Below are 16,787 nucleotides of genomic sequence, written 5' to 3' on the forward strand. Positions count from 1 at the left end.
AGTCCTCGGCTAACATACTCCACTTAATCCTTTAAATTGCAAGTTCTCGTTTGTAATTCTCCTTTGTAGCGGCCACTATACTGTGCATTTCTCTGTATAGATGTTACGCGAATCTAGGTCATATTAAAACAACACCCCATAGTTGATAAGTTGTTGGTCAATTGTTTATGAAAAATGTGTTGGTGATAGAAGGAGAAGACAAATGTTAATCACTCTCACAGAAAGCAGATGAGTTCAGTTTGAATTAGATAACAAAGAATCTCTTACCTCTTTGATTGCTGTGATCTGTTAATAATAATAATAATAATAAAATCTTTATTACCGTGTCAATGTATTTAGCTCATAGAGCTAATTGGGGACACCTACTTTTACTAAATTAATAAAAAAAACTATGTACAGTATCATAATAAGTAACAATACAGCCGATAAACTATGCATTAAAATTTTAAAATATTTAGAAATATCAACAGTGTTCAGATAACATAAAAATACTTGTACCATGCAGATAATTAAATAAAAAAAAAAAAAAAAAAAAATCACGTGCTGCAAAGATTGCAGCAGTTGCCACTGTCTTCCACTAGGCTGACCAGGTCAACTCTACGGATTCTAGTTTTAAAGATACTAAGGCTTGGTAGTTCACGCATACCATTTTCTAATTTGGACCAAATATATGGTCCTTGATACCTTAGTGTGTGTTTACCATAGCGTATAGTGTTAAATCGTGGTATTTCAAAGTCACTATTCCTAAGGTTATAACGAGTACCCTTTCGAGTAAATATCTCAGATATGTAGCTGGGCACTAGATCGTTCTTTACTTTATACATTAGTGTTGCTATGTCCTGTAAGCGTCTATTATGAAGCGTAGGTAACTTAGCACGCTTAAGAAGTTCCTCATATGTCTCTGTTGTTGTTTTGAAGACCGCACGCAGGGCTCGCTCTTGGATGCGTTCGATTTTGCGCCCATCTGAAGATTTACAAAAGTTCCAGACTAAATGACAGTATGTTAAATGTGGCATTATAGCTGTTTTATACAGTATGAGCTTAGCTTGGCATGGTATTAGGTTACGCAAGCGCATGAGGACTCCTACTTTCTGGCTGGCTTTAGTGCATATTTCGCTAATGTGTTGTGTAAAGTTAAGGTTCTTGTCTATATTTACTCCTAATAGCTTGATTTCTTCAGTTTTCCTGATCGCGTCATTGGCGATGGTGAGAACGCTGCCCTTCTTATCTGCATCTATGTTTCTTGGGTTAATCGTAAGAGACTGAAACTTATCTGGATTTGCCAAGAGGAAGTTATCCCTATACCATAACAGTGCTTGTTGACCCTGAGTCACTAGAGTAGATTCGACTTCTTCATAGGTTTTTCCTGTCACATATAATTGGTGGTCATCAGCATAGAGCGTAAGGTTTGAGTCAGGGATATGAAATGCCATATCATTTTGGAATATGTTCCAGAGGAGAGGGCCAAATGACGATCCCTGAGGACAACCACGTTCCATAATTCTCCATTCACTCGTGTGGCCATTTATTTTTACTCTGTTTAGCCTGCTATCAAAAAATGATCTAATCAGTTCAAGTGAACTGCTATTAAAACCGTAGGCATCCAGCTTTTTTAGAGTGAGGGAATAGCTTAACGAGTCAAATGCTTTACTCATGTCAGCAGATAATATTGTTACCAGCTCTTTTCTGTCCACTGCAGACCTCCAGTCTTCAATCAACATCAGCAGGGTTGTCTCACAGCTGTGTTGTTTTCTATAAGCTGTCATCCTGTGGTACAGAGCAGGGTCATAATGTCTGGTCACTTGTTTGCTTAGTAAATGTTCAAAAATCTTGTCCACACATATAAGTGAAGTGATTGGACGATAGTTCGATTTGTCTTGTCTGTCTCCCTTTTTAAATACAGGGGTCCATTCGCCTTTCTTCCATTCAGATGGCCACTCGCCTAAGTCAATGCAGTTATTGTAAAGTCTAGTCAGGGATGGTGCAATTCCTTCAGCCACTCCCTTAAAGAGTTTTGGTGGTGCTGTCACATCCCACCCATACGACTTTCTTACATTGAGATTTTTAAGAGCACACTGCACTTCCTCTTTGTTAAATTCTTTGAAATGAAATTTATTCCCCTTGTAACCGCTTTCAATAGCCTTGACACTACTGTGGTTCCTATGATCATTCTCGGTTAGGCTGGTGATATGATTGCCTCCTATATTCGCTGCCACCGTATTAAAATGGCCTGCTAGGAGTTCAGCCACCACAGTTTGGTCTTTCTCGACCTCGCCATCTTCAGTTTTCAAACATATAGCATTGGTGTCTTTTGTCTTTGTACTGATGAATGGCCTGAATGTGTTAAAAAACTCGCTGGGCTTAGATTTCAGCTCTTCCGATTTTTTATACCAGTAGGCCTTTATTGCCTTTCTACGTTCCCGTGTCGCAATGTTCCTGTATTTTCGTTTGAGCACAAAGTTTTCAAGAGAGCGATCCTTTGCAAATTGAACTGCAAATTTTCTCTTATCTCTGATGGCTTGCTTCCATTCTGGAGTCATATAGGGTATATCGTTCTCCCTGACTCGTTTCTTTTTAGTAGGTGCGTGTTGATCCACAACGCTCTCAAACAGTCCCTTCCAATAATCATATTGATCGTCCACATTACAAAAAATCTCTCCTACATGCCAGGGGGCAGCCTCCAAGTCCCGGTTAAGCTGTTCGAAATCAGTACTTTTTGTCTGCCGGAAAGTAGTAGTGCGAGTCTTGTGTTTGTGGACTTTCTCCATCATTTCTCCAAACACCATATGGTGGTCACTCATTTCTGGCTGATAAACCCCACATTTCTTGAACAGTTCAGGATTGTTGGTTAGGATAACGTCCAAAAGTGACTCCGAGTGAGCTGTAACTCGGGTGGGTTCAGTTATCATGCACTGTAGATTATTGACTTCTTCCAGGTCTTTCAGAAGTTTCCCCTCAGCACGATCCAATCTCAATCTGTCCAGATTAAGGTCCCCTAAAATGATGACAGACTGCTTTTGGAAACACGCCCACTGACAGATGTGGTTAAGCTCCTCCTCAACACTTTTAAGATCCTGGAGGCTGGACTCGTTTCCCTTCATTTTCTGTTTTGGGGGCCTGTAGATTGACAGAACTAACAAATCATTGCTTCCTATCTTCACCTCGACAGCAATTGCCTCGAGGGTCTTGTAAGTCTTTGGCAGGGCCCGCTTCTTAGAAGGCAGAACTGAAGAGAAGTATGCTAACAGTCCGCCTCCACCCTTTTTTCTGTCTTTTCTATACATGTGGTATCCTGGGAGGTTAAATTGACTGTTGGGATAGGAACTATCCACTTTTGTTTCAGATATTACTATAATATGTGCTCTAAGGGAATTGTTCAATGTTTTTAGTTCTTCAAATTTATTTTGTATACTATTGATGTTTAGATGAACAATAAGGGCTCCGCTTGAATTCCTTTTCCTTTCCTCAACGATTACTCTCCCAGGGGATTCCCGTATGCAGGGTTTCATTACGTCCAATGTATTTGCATAAACAGCTTCGCCAGCATTGTTATTTGCATAATCATCTTCCTCCACACTGTTATTTATCGAAACAAATTCTTCCTGTAGACAATCTTTCAAGCATTCTTCTTGGCTAAATGGAAGCAAGCAGAGAGAGCAGGTCCATTGTATTTCAGGGCAAACCTTGTACGACTTGAATTCAGCCTTTCTTAGGCCTATACATTTGACATGCGACCAAGTGTTACAACGAACACACAACAAGGCCTCTTGGTTTGACCGAACAGTTTTCTCGCACTCCTTACACGGGTTTTTCGGCATTCTCTTACTTGAAGGCCCTGGATTTGTATGTACATCGCCACCTAAGACAATTCGGCTAAGCTGTAGGGTCCTTGTATCCTTCGCTGTATATGGAATTCTGAACGATAAATACATTTTGCCGCAACCCGCTCGAGTTCTCAAGCTCAAGCTCATCTTCAGTGGTATTAAAGCGGCCAGACGTTCTTGTCCTTCCTCGTTTTTTCCCAAATGAGCTGGTCCGTATAGGAGTTGTTTTTCGACTTTCTCCCGTATCATTAAAGCCACTATGAGCGAGAACACAAAATATTTCAGCGAGCTCGGCAGTGCTCGACCGGTCGCCATGATGACGTGATCCGAAATTCTCCGTGTGTTGGTAAGCCGTGTGTGATCATTCAACATTTCTTTCCTACCACTATTATTTTAAAACAACAACCGCCGAAAGAAGCGCTCGTGGGCTCTCTAGATTCCTTGGCGTGGGTTAGAGTAATATATTCTCTCGGCACTTCGTGCCTTGCTCGGAAAGCGTGTCGCTTTCCAAAGAACCTCCGCCGAAGACAAACGAGCAACCCAGGAGCGCTTCGTTCAACGTTGTTGTTTTAAAAAAGTGGCGTTCGGAAAGGAACGATCGAAGGGAATTGCTTACAAATAACCGACCCAGAATGATCAATCAATCAATCAAACTTTGGGTGACACTTAATAGTTAAAAAACTAACAAACTCGTGGCCCTCAAAAAACGTTACAATACTATATTAAGATATCTAATATAAATAAAGAAAATATTTAAAACCTAATTAGAAACTACAAACACACACGGCTCACCAACACACGGAGAACTAAAAGATTACAGCAATCAAAGAAGTAAGAAATTCTTATTATCTCACACAAACAGAACTCCTCTGCTCCGCTGAGATTTAGAGGGTCTAATTAAACACGGTACGTACCAGAATACCTTCTAATTGGCATGCTCGTCAAACTACACTAGCCAATCTCCTCATGAAACTATTGACTAACCTTCAAGTGAATATTAAGTGAGGAGGCAGTGCAATCCTGGCTTATCATGGAAATCACATCTTTAATTTTTGGCCTTTTAGCAGGCTCAAACTGAACACACTTCAACCAGATCTTGTTGACTGAATACCAGTCAGTAGCATGCTTGTGCTGATACTTGCATGCCTCCTTCGGGACCTGCTTACTCTTGAACAGTACTTCAAGTGCTCGAAGAGGCGTTTTATTCTCCTTTATGAATTGCTGTATCTCTTCGTAGTATGGATACTTTAGGCAAGGGTTTAAAAGGACAAATAGGGTCATACCTAAAGACCAAATGTCAGCCCGCTTAAGATCGTCCGCTGAGGCAAATGGTAGGCGCATGTCTTCGATGAGCATCTCAGGAGCCATATAGACTGGTGTGCGTCTATTCACGTGCCTAGTTTGAGACTGCAGGATAGAATTGGTTTGTATGTCCTTTGAGCGACTTTGACCGAAATCGGCCAACTTGCAAAGTAAAGGGTGTTTTACCCATACCTCTCGCATTTCCGTCCCTTGCAAATGACAATAATGGCGATTAGAGACCAGGATGTTAGCCGGCTTCAAATCCCGATGGGCGATGTCATTTCCATACAAGTATTGTAGACCAACTGCCATGTCCTTGCAAATCGTGGAGATGACGTGAGGGCTATCGAAACCGTGGCAGTTGAACCCGTCAAGAACAGTTAGAAAATCAGCCAGGGAGCTCACTTTGGACTTGACACCAAACGGCGAAAAATCAAAGTAAACGTACTCGAGAACGAGCGCAAAAGGATTGTCGCATATTCCCTTAAAGTTAACGATGTTGTTGTGACTTAACTTTTGCAAAATTCTCGCTTCCTTGACAAAAGTCTTCTTTTCCAGGATGTCTTCACTAAGCATTTTCTTCAGGACAACCTTTCCCACAGCAGCATCCGGTGTTGGCCAATCGGCAGTAAACACTGCGCCAAACGACCCATTTCCAATGATTTCCTTGTTTTCAAAACAATTAAAATCATAAAGAGGCAGACCTGAACAGTCGATGGTCTTTGGCTTAAGAACAGGAAATTGAAGTTCCATAATCTCGTCTCATTACATCGAAAAAAGGCAAAGCTTTAGCAACACGTGCACCAAGAGCGCAACACAATCCCTGAAGTTAATTTACTAGTCGTGCTATTGATATCGCTGACTCGCACATTTCACGCCTTCTTAAGTGGTTAGTTTAAGGCCTGGAACAAAGTGTTATTCCTGTGGGAAATTAATTATTGGCTATAAATTTGTCACACATGGTGCCGCTGAATCAAAATTTGGCACCATAAAGAACTCATCGTACTTAAGATTTTAAATTGTAAATATTTAGTTAATAAGTCACGACGTATGTCATTAATTTAACTAGAAGTCGTAAATTATTGCAGAGTTGGTGGCCAGTGTTCTAATTATTTCTAACGCTTCACGTTTGGAATGACCGTCCATTGCAGTTAAGTAAAACATTAAGAGGAAAAATAACATTGTTGATGCCAAAAATAACTCGTGAAATATCCAAAATTATAATTTTAAACTTCGCGTGCATTCGAAAGTTAGGCCCAGTTCAAACGTCGATCGTTTCGTGAGCCCAACCTAATTTTAATTAAGGCCAACCCAAATTATTTAGAAGGACTCAATTTATTCAAACGCCGATCTTAATTCCAGCCGAACTCAATGAACACTTGATGTTTGGTCAAACTGCTAGGAAAATACGTTATAAGGTGACCAGAGGTGACCAGGCTCTTAGAAATATTGATCATTTTATTAGTGGAAACATTTTGTTTCGGACGAAGAGGACATATTTGCTAAATAAAGGTGAAAAAACGCCATTTCGAAAATAGTAATTCTGTCAAAATAACTACTTTGCGAAACGAGTTCTATTTTGGTCAATAAAAAAAGAGGTGACCAGGCTCTTAGAAATATTGATCATTTTATTAGTAGAAACAATTTGTTTCGGACGAAGAGGACATATTTGCTAAATAAAGGTCAAAAAATGACATTTCGCAAAATAGTAATTCTGTCAAATTTACTACTTTGCGAAACGAGTTCTGTTATGGTCAATAAAATGAGAGGTCACCAGGCTCTTAGAAATATTGATCATTTTATTAGTAGACACACATTTTGTTTCGGAAGAAGAGGATTTATTTGCTAAATAAAGGCGAAAAACGCCATTTCGCAAAATAGTAATTCTGTCAAAATTACTACTTTGCGAAACGAGTTCTATTTTGATCAATAAAATGAGAGGTGACCAGGCTCTTAGAAATATTAATCATTTTATCAGTGCACACATTTTGTTTGGGACGAAGAGGACATATTTGCTAAATAAAGGTGAAAAAACGCCATTTCGCAAAATAGTAATTCTGTCAAAATTACTACTTTGCGAAACGAGTTCTGTTATGGTCAATAAAATGAGAGGTGACCAGGCTCTTAGAAATAATGATCATTTCATTAGTGGACACATTTTGTTTCGGAGGAAGAGGACACATTTGCTAAATAAAGGCGAAAAACGCCATTTCGCAAAATAGTAATTCTGTCAAAATTACTACTTTGCGAAACGAGTTCTATTTTGGTCAATAAAATGAGAGGTGACCAGGCTCTTAGAAATATTGATCATTTTATTAGTGGAAACATTTTGTTTCGGACGAGGAGGGCATATTTGCTAAATAAAAGCGAAAAAACGCCATTTCGCAAAATAGTAATTCTGTCAAAATTACTACTTTGCGAAACGAGTTCTGTTATGGTCAATAAAATGAGAGGTGACCAGGCTCTTAGAAATATTGATCATTTTATTAGTGGACACATTTTGTGTCGGACGAAGAGGACAGATTTGCTAAATAAAGGCGAAAAAACGCCATTTCGCAAAATAGTAATTCTGTCAAAATTACTACTTTGCGAAACGAGTTCTATTTGGTCAATAAAATGAGAGGTGATTAGGCTCTTAGAAATATTGATCATTTTATTAGTGGAAACATTTTGTTTCGGACGAGGAGGGCATATTTGCTAAATAAAAGCGAAAAAACGCCATTTCGCAAAATAGTAATTCTGTCAAAATTACTACTTTGCGAAACGAGTTCTATTATGGTCAATAAAATGAGAGGTGACCAGGCTCTTAGAAATATTGATCATTTTATTAGTGGACACATTTTGTTTCGGACGAAGAGGACATATTTGCTAAATAAAGGTGAAAAAACGCCATTTCGCAAAATAGTAATTCTGTCAAAATTACTACTTTGCGAAACGAGTACTATTATGGTTGATAAAATGAGAGGTGATTAGGCTCTTAGAAATATTGATTATTTTATTAGTGGACACATATTGTTTCGGACGAAGAAGACATATTTGCTAAATAAAGGCGAAAAAACGCCATTTCGCAAAATTTCGTTTCGTTTCGTTTCGTTTCGTTTCGCAAAATAGTACAATTTCGTTTCGTTTCGTTTCGTTTCGTTTCGCAAAATAGTATAAGCCAAATCGAGCCATTCGCGCAATTCTCCTACAAACTCTTTTTCGATCAAATTTTATGCTTTCTTTCCCGTATTACCGGCCCCTTACCGGCCTTGTGCAAATTTCCAAATTTTCGATTTAGCAAGTTAAAAGTAGATCAACTGACGCTAAAACATTTGCTTTCCCAGCTTACAGCCAACAGTGCATAACTAATCCAAAGAACACGTTGGCAACAATAATTCGTTTTCTTTTTCTGCCATCACGCAACACTGTTCAGCATTTCACAGGTCTAAGCTTCACTACAGGGTCTTACCCAATACTTTCAAATGCTTGAACGACTATATTCCAGAAATGTTAAAGGGCCCTTGCAATAACAACTTTTTAATTTTTTTTCTCAGTTCGTGAGCGGGCGATATTCCACAATTCCTGCGATCGGATTGATTCCGAGAGCGGGCAGTATTCTCCCATCCGGCCCTATGGGCGGCCGTCACCACCAAAAATACAAGGATGTCAAATAGATCAGTAAATACAAAGATGATTTAAGGGTCAGCTGCAGGATAGCATAGCTAATAAAGGAATGGCATGGCCAAATTATAGACAGTCCAGGTTTCCTTCATGAAACAGAACACCCTAAACATAAATAGTTTAGCCAAATGATAAGCGGTCTAGTTGCCCATGTCAAGTTGGAACATGAAATTGTGAAATGGACCAGCTAAATTGCGAATAGCCTAGCACTCATTTGCAATACAGTACACAAACGGTATGGCGTTGCGTCAAATGACTCAGGGTAATATCGAGTAGCACAGCGTACGCACAAACGGTGTAGCGTTGCGTGAAATGGCTCAGCGTAATGTCGAAGGGTACAGCGTACATACAAACAGTGTAGCTTTCCGTGAAAAGGCTCAGCGTAATGTGGAATGGTACAGCGTACACACAAATGGTGTAGCGTTGTGTGAAATGGCTCAGTGGTTGAGGTCACATTAGAAACTTAACTGTGGTAAAGGGCTTTTACTATGGTAAAAGTAAGTAAACAAAAGTTGACCATAGTAAATTGTGCTTGTTGACTTAAACATTTCCCAGATGGATTTTTGTCCAAAGAGTGTCAATCAAATTGCAATTTGATAAGAAAGACAAACAAGTTCAGACATTCCATGTTTTACTTGCGTTACGTTCGTCTGGGAAAAGAAATGTTCTGTTTTCCCCTTGCGCCATGGATTCTGAACGCTCGCTCTTTATGATAGTTGCTATTCTTCTTGTTATAATTGTTATCCGGAAAGCTCAAAGGTTCAGGTTTATTGCCCTGAACATGTATTTTCTTCGTAAGAGAAGGCAGCATGACTTAATCTCTGCTCTTCTCGCCAGAAGAATTAGGAGGATAAGACATACTTGTGTGCGGCGACGAAGAGCGGCGTGGGTATATCCCAGACCACAGGGTTGGTTTGAAGAGATGTACCAGAATCCAGTCTTCTCTACCTTGTGGAAAAATGACTTTCGCGTCACAAAGGAGACATTTGATTACATTTTCCAGCTGGTTGGACCAGACCTTTCAAGGCAAAACACTCGCTTCCGAAAGGCTGTTGCTCTGAACAAGCGCGTGGCAATTGCGTTATGGAGAATGGGAACCGGCAATTCATATAGAACGACGGGAATAACATTCGGACAAGGAAAATCTACTGTAATAAAGATATGTGAAAACTTTATGGAAGCCTTAATACGCCACAAGGACGATTTTATACAGTTCCCAGATGATCCGCTTGATGTTACACTGGCTATGAGGAGGAGTGAAAGTTTAGCTGGATTTCCAAATGTTGTTGGAGCGATAGATGGATCTCATATCGCCATAAAAGCACCCCATGTTAATCATGAAGATTATTTTAACAGAAAACAAAACTATTCAATTAATTTGCAAGGAGTAGTCGATGCAACTGGTAAATTTATAGATGTCAGCACAGGATGGCCCGGTAGTATTCACGATGCCAGAGTATTGAGACTTAGTACACTGTACCAAAGAGCCGAGCACAACCTTATTTTGACTGAGCCAGTTAAACGCATTAATGGAGTAACTGTGCGCCACCTTCTGATCGGTGATTCTGCTTACCCCTTACTACCCTGGCTGGTTAGTCCTTATCCCCATTCCCGTAACCTTAATCGAAATCAGGCCAAGTTTAATAAGATTTTGAGCAAGAGTAGGGTAATAGTAGAAAGGGCCTTTGGAAAGCTGAAGTGTCGTTGGAGGTGCCTACTAAAGCCACTTGAAGAAAAGACACCAAAAGTTCCACGTACTATCCTGACCTGTTGTATTTTGCACAACATTTGCGTTTTAAGGGCCGACGAGTTCGAAGATGACCATAGTTCCGATGATGAAGATGATGAAGATGGGGATGATGACGGCGATCAAATTGCATTCGGGCAGGGACGAATTGTAAGGCAAGCTCTAACTGCATTTCTCGCTGAATGAACTCATTTTTTTTATATAGACTGTCCTTTTATTAAACGGACAAATCTGAAATTATTGATGAGTTCTTGCTTAACTCCATTCATAACATTTATACTCATGAAAAAGTGCTGTCACGATTATGGTCAAACTGTGGATTATTACTTTCCATTCCTGCCTATATATTTAGTCTGAAAAAAAAAAAAATTAATTGGGAAACTCCATTCGCAAATTGTTCAAAAGCTCTGGAACAAAAATGTAACTGCAACTGTAACGGTAAAAAACAACAACAATAAAACGAAAAAGAAGAACCTTGTAAACAAGAGGAAAAAGAAAGGTCTAACTTTCATTTTTTGAGGATTACGCCTAATTCGCGTATCGCACCAAGCACAAGCTCTTGGGTAAGGTTGTCAGACTCCCTAAGATATTGGAAAAGTTCCTTCTTTTCCTCTTCTGCTCTCTTTGCAGCCTCTGTTTGTGCCTTGATTAGCTCCTTCAGCATGTCCTCTTCCTTGTTTTGATCCTTAGCACGTTCGTCGTCCTTTTTACTCTGCTTGGTTTTTTTCTTCTTTGAGCCTGGCTTTTTCTTGTCTTTGAAAAATAGCCGTTTTGCTTGTTCTAGTTCGCCATCGTCTGTTAAGGCATCGTCATCGTCATCCTCAGGTCGAGCGCGTTTTCCCGGCTGCACAACTAGTTCTTTCCCTTTTCCCCGTCGAGCTCCGCTTCTAACCAGTGCCTGCGACAGGGGTGACTCTTCTTCTACTTCAGACTCGCGACTTGCCGTTGTGTTACTTGCACTTCCACCCGAGGAGGAACTCGGACTCGGTACAGGAGTCGTTGGAGTGTGGGACGTACCTGCCTCCACGACGTATTTGGGATTTACTGAATCCCTTGTCCCCCAAATTTCATCCAGAGCATCAAATTCTGGGAATGATTTAATGCCCTCGCTGCCTTCTCCTGTTAGTTTGCTTTTATCCTTGACTGTCTTGTATTTTTTGTTGAGGTTGTTTATTTTATCACGGCAATTTTTTGCTGACTTATCGCTGATAAAATCATTTATTTCTTTACTTTCGGCGACAAGTCGTGCTGCTATCCTTTCCCACATCGTCTCCAGGCTTTTTCCCCTTTCTCGTCTAGGGTACTCCTCGCCGTAAATTGCAATAAGCAACGTAACCTCTCCATCACTCCAACGAATGCGTGACTGCTCGGTTAAAGTGGATTTTTTGGCACTTTCTGCGGAATACGCCGGGTCCACAGCTAAATCGTTTCTTGGCAAAGCTGCTGTTGAGGGGTGAAAAGGAAAATTGAGCGGATACTGTGGGGCAATGCCACGGACGTTAAATTCGGGAAAAACACTGTTTTCCTGTTGGCCGAAAACGTAAGGTGTGCGTTGGAAAGGAGGTCGATCATCTACAAATGCAGCTGATGGAATTGTGAAACGTCGCGATGGAAAGCTGAAAGATTTAAGTAAAGGATTACAATCGAAAACAGCGTTTACCACAAGCTAAACGCAGTCTAACGCAAATTAAGCAGCTTGAACAAAAAAAAGCGGCATTTGAAGAGGAAACAATTGTAAAAGCATTAACTTACTTTGAATTGAATTTGTCTGACATATTTCAGCGACTTTCGTTGGGTAAGTTTTACAACCGGGTCTAACGTTGCTTCTGCGTTGATCGTCGTGATCCGAAGACAAGAAAAAAGCGCGTGAATAGAAATAGCGCAACTATTTCATTCTTCCGGAGCCTTTAGACCTTCCATGCTAAGAGAGTAGACAAGCTGTCACTTAAATAAACAAAGTTTAGATAAACGCGTGATAAACCATGCTTTTTCAGGTCGTTTTACCATGGTTAACTTTTCTTCATCCTGCCGCGGTTGCTATCGCGACACACTCCAATTACATTTACCATAGTAAAGCGAAAATCATCGGTCACACTACAAATTGACGTAACTATGGTAAACTTAACTTTACTATGGTAAAAAAGGGCCAAGTGTGACCTCAACCAGTGTTATGTCGAATGGTACAGCTTACATACAAACAGCGTAGCGTTGCGTGAAATGGCTCAGCGTAATGCAGAATGGTACAGCGCACATACAAATAGTGTAGCGTTGCGTGAAATGGCTCAGCGTAATGTCGAATGGTACAGCGTACTCACAAATGGTGTAGCGTTACGTCGAATAGCTTTGCAGAACGTCAGACACTCTAGCTGAACATTAAATTGCTTAGCATTACATGAAATATTCCGATGTTGTGGCCAATCGTCGAGCTTGTTTGTGGCGTGACGTGAAGGCTATCTCGCCGAAACCACCAAAAATACAAACCGCAAATGGAACAGCGATCTGCTGGGGGGCATGACGTCATCGAATGCGCAGACTGGCGCGAAACCATCACATAGTCTTGCCGTAAAGCGGAGGTAATTCGGTAAGTTTCTCCTCTTTGTTTTTCCCTGCCGATATTGCATTTATTCGTTGTCGTTCATGAGAGCGTTAATCAAAATACCAACGAGACTGGATTCTACCACGGTTTGCCGGCCTCCCGGTTTACCATAGTTTGCACGTGTTGGTGAGCCTGAATGGGAACGGTCCTTTCACAATTCACGAAAAATAAAATCGGCTTTATAACGGGTGCTGAAAATATCTAAGATATACTTAAGGTTACTTCCCACCTTCGTGGGTGTACTTCGGGAAAAATTCGTACGCGCTAGTTTCACCAAAATCCTAGCAAACTTTATGTCAGGACAAAGCTTAATAAATGCAGATTACAATAAAAATATAATTTAAGAGACTTTTCTTTTAAGGAAGTGTCAAGAGCCGGTAAGGCGTGAAACGACCGAATGTTCTACTATTGAATTCATCGGATATCGGATGCTGCAGCACGAGCAAACTGGCTGCACAGTCTAATTCACAAGGCATCAATCAACAAAAGTGTGTGAGGCTTTTTCGATGTTCTGATTGGTTGCTTAGATATCGGCATCTAAAGTTGGAGTAGCTAAAAACTGATATGCGAGAATTTCCCGACACACTTTTTGGAACGACAACGAATAAACGCAATATCGGCAGGGAAAAAAAAGAGGAGAAACTTACTAACCCTAGTGCTAGGGTTACCCTGGTAGGAGGGTTACCCTAACGCTCCCACATTTTTTCTTTTTTCCATCGACTTCTCTAGTTGCCTCGTAATAACTCTGCTGGGGATAACTCGCCTACCTGGGACAACTTTTTACTTGTTTCCAGACCCTTTAAACATAGATAACAAACGGTCATCATGGCGGACCGCTTACACCGTGGGGCTGGCCGCGGGGCTAAATGGAGATATACTTTGCCAGAAACCGAAAATATTTCGACTGCAAGGTCGGCGAGTCCTCTCGGATTTCGTTCTTCCACACCCAAGCATGATGATGAGTCAAATCAAACATCAGGACTGGACAAGAATAATGACTCGCAATCTGGCGGGATAGGGAAGGAGCGAAAGCTATCAAATGATTCAGATTTGATCCGGAAAAAGGGCAAAGAGAAGAAAAAGACCAAGTGGGTATGGTCCGATGACAAGGTAGAAGAGATGCTCAAGTTTGTGCGAGAGTACAAATCGACCTGTGACTTTCAAGGTGTCGACTTTGAAGCAGATCTCCAGTCACTGTATTTCGAAGTGAGACGATGTATGGCGAGTTTGTATCCTGATGACTTTGGAACGCCAAGCCTTACCGAAACGGAAACAAGCATTAAGGATATGGACAAAGAGGAATACGAAAGTTTCAAATGTCAAAACGACGAGGAAAAGCTGGCAATCAAGAAAGGATATGACAGAGTCAAAGAAAAGATAAAGAACATTCGTCAAGATTACCGGAATGCGGTGAACGAGGGAAGTCGTAGTGGCAGCGAGAAAATTATTAAGGAAAATTTCGATCTCCTAAATGAAATTTGGGGAGGCTCTCCTGCGACAAGCATAATCCCATTTGGTATTGACGTTGACATGATGGAAGAATCAGTTCAGAATGACAATGACAGTGAAGTTCAAGGTATGTGATAGTTGAGTTGATTTGTAGTGTCCTCAATTAGTGCAGCAGTGCTAATGAATTGACACTTAAATTATTATTATTATTATTATTATTATTATTATTATTATTATTATTGTTATCAATCAGTTCATTTTTTATTTATGATAACAAAAGAAAGGAAATCAAATTCATGGTGGAGCTGATTGCTTATAATATTATCAACCCCTGTAGACTATGAATGGTATAGCTGTACTGCTGGCAGTTGACATTGGTAACTACCAGCAGGTAAAATGATAATAAGTTGTTGAAGAGGTTATGGTAATATCTTATTTATAATGTTGCAAATATAAAGTGCTTTTACAAAATCCAGTTCTGTATCCATTGGCAAAGGAAAGAAAAGAAATATAAAATTTTAGTCTTATGGTAGCTAATATCCTACAATAATATCTGTTCCACAGGTTTTGTATAATCATTATACAATAACAAATGAAAAAGACAATAACTCATCATATTGTTACATTCTGTAATTGATAAAATTAATTCATAAATTTACAATGTTTTGGTTTTTGTAACTTTTAGGCATTTTAGAGTCTTCACATTCCCCATCCCAATCCCATTTTGGTGATGATGATGGTGTTACCTTTGCGGCTTATTTTAATAGAAAACGTGCCTTAAGCACGTTAAAGAACCGATTTACCCTGATTGGGAATACAGCGACCCATACCAGAACTACAACATATGTAACAAGCGACTTCAAATCTAAAAGCACGTGGGAATAACTCACATGATATTACGTAACAAAACAACCGGAAATGAAAATAACGAAACGGAATTAAAATGGTAGCCACAGATGGTGACGATGAGACAGATAACCTATCAAGTGTCAGTCAAAAAAGTGTGGAAGAAAGTAGGTGCTCAGAGGATAATAAAGCTAAAGCAAAGGGCAAGGTTAGAGTAAATACAGCTAAAATAGCTCAACTGGTTGACAACAAACGAAACATATGGTAAGAAACTTGTCTCAAGCACAACTGGATAAAATCCTAATGAGCACTGCTAAAGATGAGGTAGCCATAGTTTTATCAACAAGTTATCTCGTGAACAGGCACAACCAAACGTACTAAAGACATGTAATAGAGATCTACTATCAACTGCTGTCATTAAAGGCTTAATTCAAGATAAATTATAAAGGTGTAGTCTGATCGTCTGGGTGAGTGTAGTCCTGAGAAGGACTGTTGTCAGTGGTAGTGACTGACATTTCGACAACCTGTGCAGAAGTCATCATCAGAGTCAAGTGAATGATTGTTGTCAGTAGAATGTTCTTATTCCAGTCCGTGTGAAATGATCGGCTGGTTTTGCCGTGATGTTATTGGCTGTAAGACTCAAGTGACGTAAGTCGGTCGTGATTGGTCTGTTTCGATCTGTCAGTAAAGTTAGGTCGTTCTTTTTTGGTCATTTGTGATGTTTATGTCGTGAATGAGTCGTTTGTATGGGGCGGGTAGTTGTTGACATCTGTTTAGGGGAGTCTGTTCTAAGTTAGTAAACCAGCTTTCCAGAGTCAGTCGTTGAAAATAGTCAGTGCTGTAGGTTAGGCATTGTGCAGAGTCCCAGTCAATGTTGTGGTTGGTAAGTTGATGGTGTTCAGCAATGTGATTGCTGACATCACCTTTCCTCGTCGCCCGTCTGTGTTCAGTCAGTCTTGTTGTGAGGTTTCTGCCAGTCTCACCGATGTAGGAGGCTTGGCAGTCGGAACAATTGATCTTATAAATTGTTCCCTGTCTGTTCCTCGGTTCGTCTTTGTCTTTAATGTTGGTTAGTAACTTGACTCTGATGATGACTTCCGCACAGGTTGTCGAAACGTCAGTCACTACCACCGACAACAGTCCTTCTCAGGACTACACTCACCCGGACGATCAGACTACACCTTCACATGTTACCCCCGTGTTCAAGCCATTTACTGCATAAATTATAAATGAACCGATCATGTTGGACGGTCTCAAATATTGCATATTTTCAGCGCCCTCAATCAATTGCCTATATAATAATCTTTCTCGAGCCTTAGCACAGCAAACAATTCACAATTTCTTCAATTTCCACTTCCTT

At 40.2% G+C, this 16,787-nt stretch overlaps 4 protein-coding genes across 5 annotated transcripts in view; 2 read left to right on the top strand and 2 right to left on the bottom strand.

The window, feature by feature from the left end:
* Positions 1–1,448: 1,448 nt before the first annotated feature.
* On the bottom strand, positions 1,449–4,162 carry LOC148725199 (uncharacterized). 2 transcript variants are annotated; one of them, XM_088731320.1, is made up of 2 exons: positions 1,677–4,162; positions 1,449–1,545 (listed from the first exon to the last, which is right to left on the bottom strand). In XM_088731320.1, exons 1-2 carry the CDS (start codon positions 4,137–4,139, stop codon positions 1,510–1,512), a joined length of 2,499 nt encoding a protein of 832 aa, XP_088587446.1. In that variant the 5' UTR covers positions 4,140–4,162; the 3' UTR covers positions 1,449–1,509. The 2 variants fall into 2 exon arrangements, with proteins under 2 accessions (XP_088587446.1, XP_088587445.1); XM_088731319.1 differs by having other exon boundaries at positions 1,452–1,548.
* A 5,385-nt stretch (positions 4,163–9,547) lies between these two features.
* LOC111337007 (uncharacterized) lies at positions 9,548–10,722 on the top strand. The gene has a single exon (XM_022943222.2). The coding sequence runs from the start codon at positions 9,571–9,573 to the stop codon at positions 10,720–10,722; it is 1,152 nt and encodes a 383-aa protein (XP_022798957.2). The 5' UTR covers positions 9,548–9,570.
* A 278-nt stretch (positions 10,723–11,000) lies between these two features.
* LOC148725200 (uncharacterized) lies at positions 11,001–12,391 on the bottom strand. The gene has a single exon (XM_088730620.1). The coding sequence runs from the start codon at positions 11,801–11,803 to the stop codon at positions 11,045–11,047; it is 759 nt and encodes a 252-aa protein (XP_088586746.1). The 5' UTR covers positions 11,804–12,391; the 3' UTR covers positions 11,001–11,044.
* Positions 12,392–13,889: 1,498 nt separating this feature from the next.
* Positions 13,890–16,787, top strand: part of LOC148725201 (uncharacterized) — a 5,130-nt gene continuing 2,232 nt past the window's right edge. Inside the window, exons 1-2 of the mRNA XM_088731616.1 lie at positions 13,890–14,708; positions 15,267–16,787. The exon at positions 15,267–16,787 is cut by the window's right edge and continues 2,232 nt beyond it. Coding sequence (XP_088587742.1) covers positions 13,958–14,708; positions 15,267–15,466 — 951 coding nt within the window. The 5' untranslated portion in view covers positions 13,890–13,957 and the 3' untranslated portion in view covers positions 15,467–16,787. The remainder of the gene's footprint in view (positions 14,709–15,266) is intronic.

The sequence above is a fragment of the Stylophora pistillata genome, chromosome 8, assembly GCF_964205215.1.
Source record: "Stylophora pistillata chromosome 8, jaStyPist1.2, whole genome shotgun sequence".
In the NCBI taxonomy this organism is placed as follows: domain Eukaryota; kingdom Metazoa; phylum Cnidaria; class Anthozoa; order Scleractinia; family Pocilloporidae; genus Stylophora; species Stylophora pistillata.

Coding starts and splice junctions, on each gene's coding strand:
- LOC148725200 (XM_088730620.1), bottom strand. CDS start 11,803: ATGTGGGAAAGGATAGCAGCACGACTTGTCGCCGAAAGTAAAGAAATA.
- LOC111337007 (XM_022943222.2), top strand. CDS start 9,571: ATGTATTTTCTTCGTAAGAGAAGGCAGCATGACTTAATCTCTGCTCTT.
- LOC148725199 (XM_088731319.1), bottom strand. CDS start 4,139: ATGGCGACCGGTCGAGCACTGCCGAGCTCGCTGAAATATTTTGTGTTC. Junction 1,549..1,676: donor CAGTGGACAGAAAAGAGCTG/GTAACAATATTA, acceptor ATTTTTTGATAG/CAGGCTAAACAGAGTAAAAA.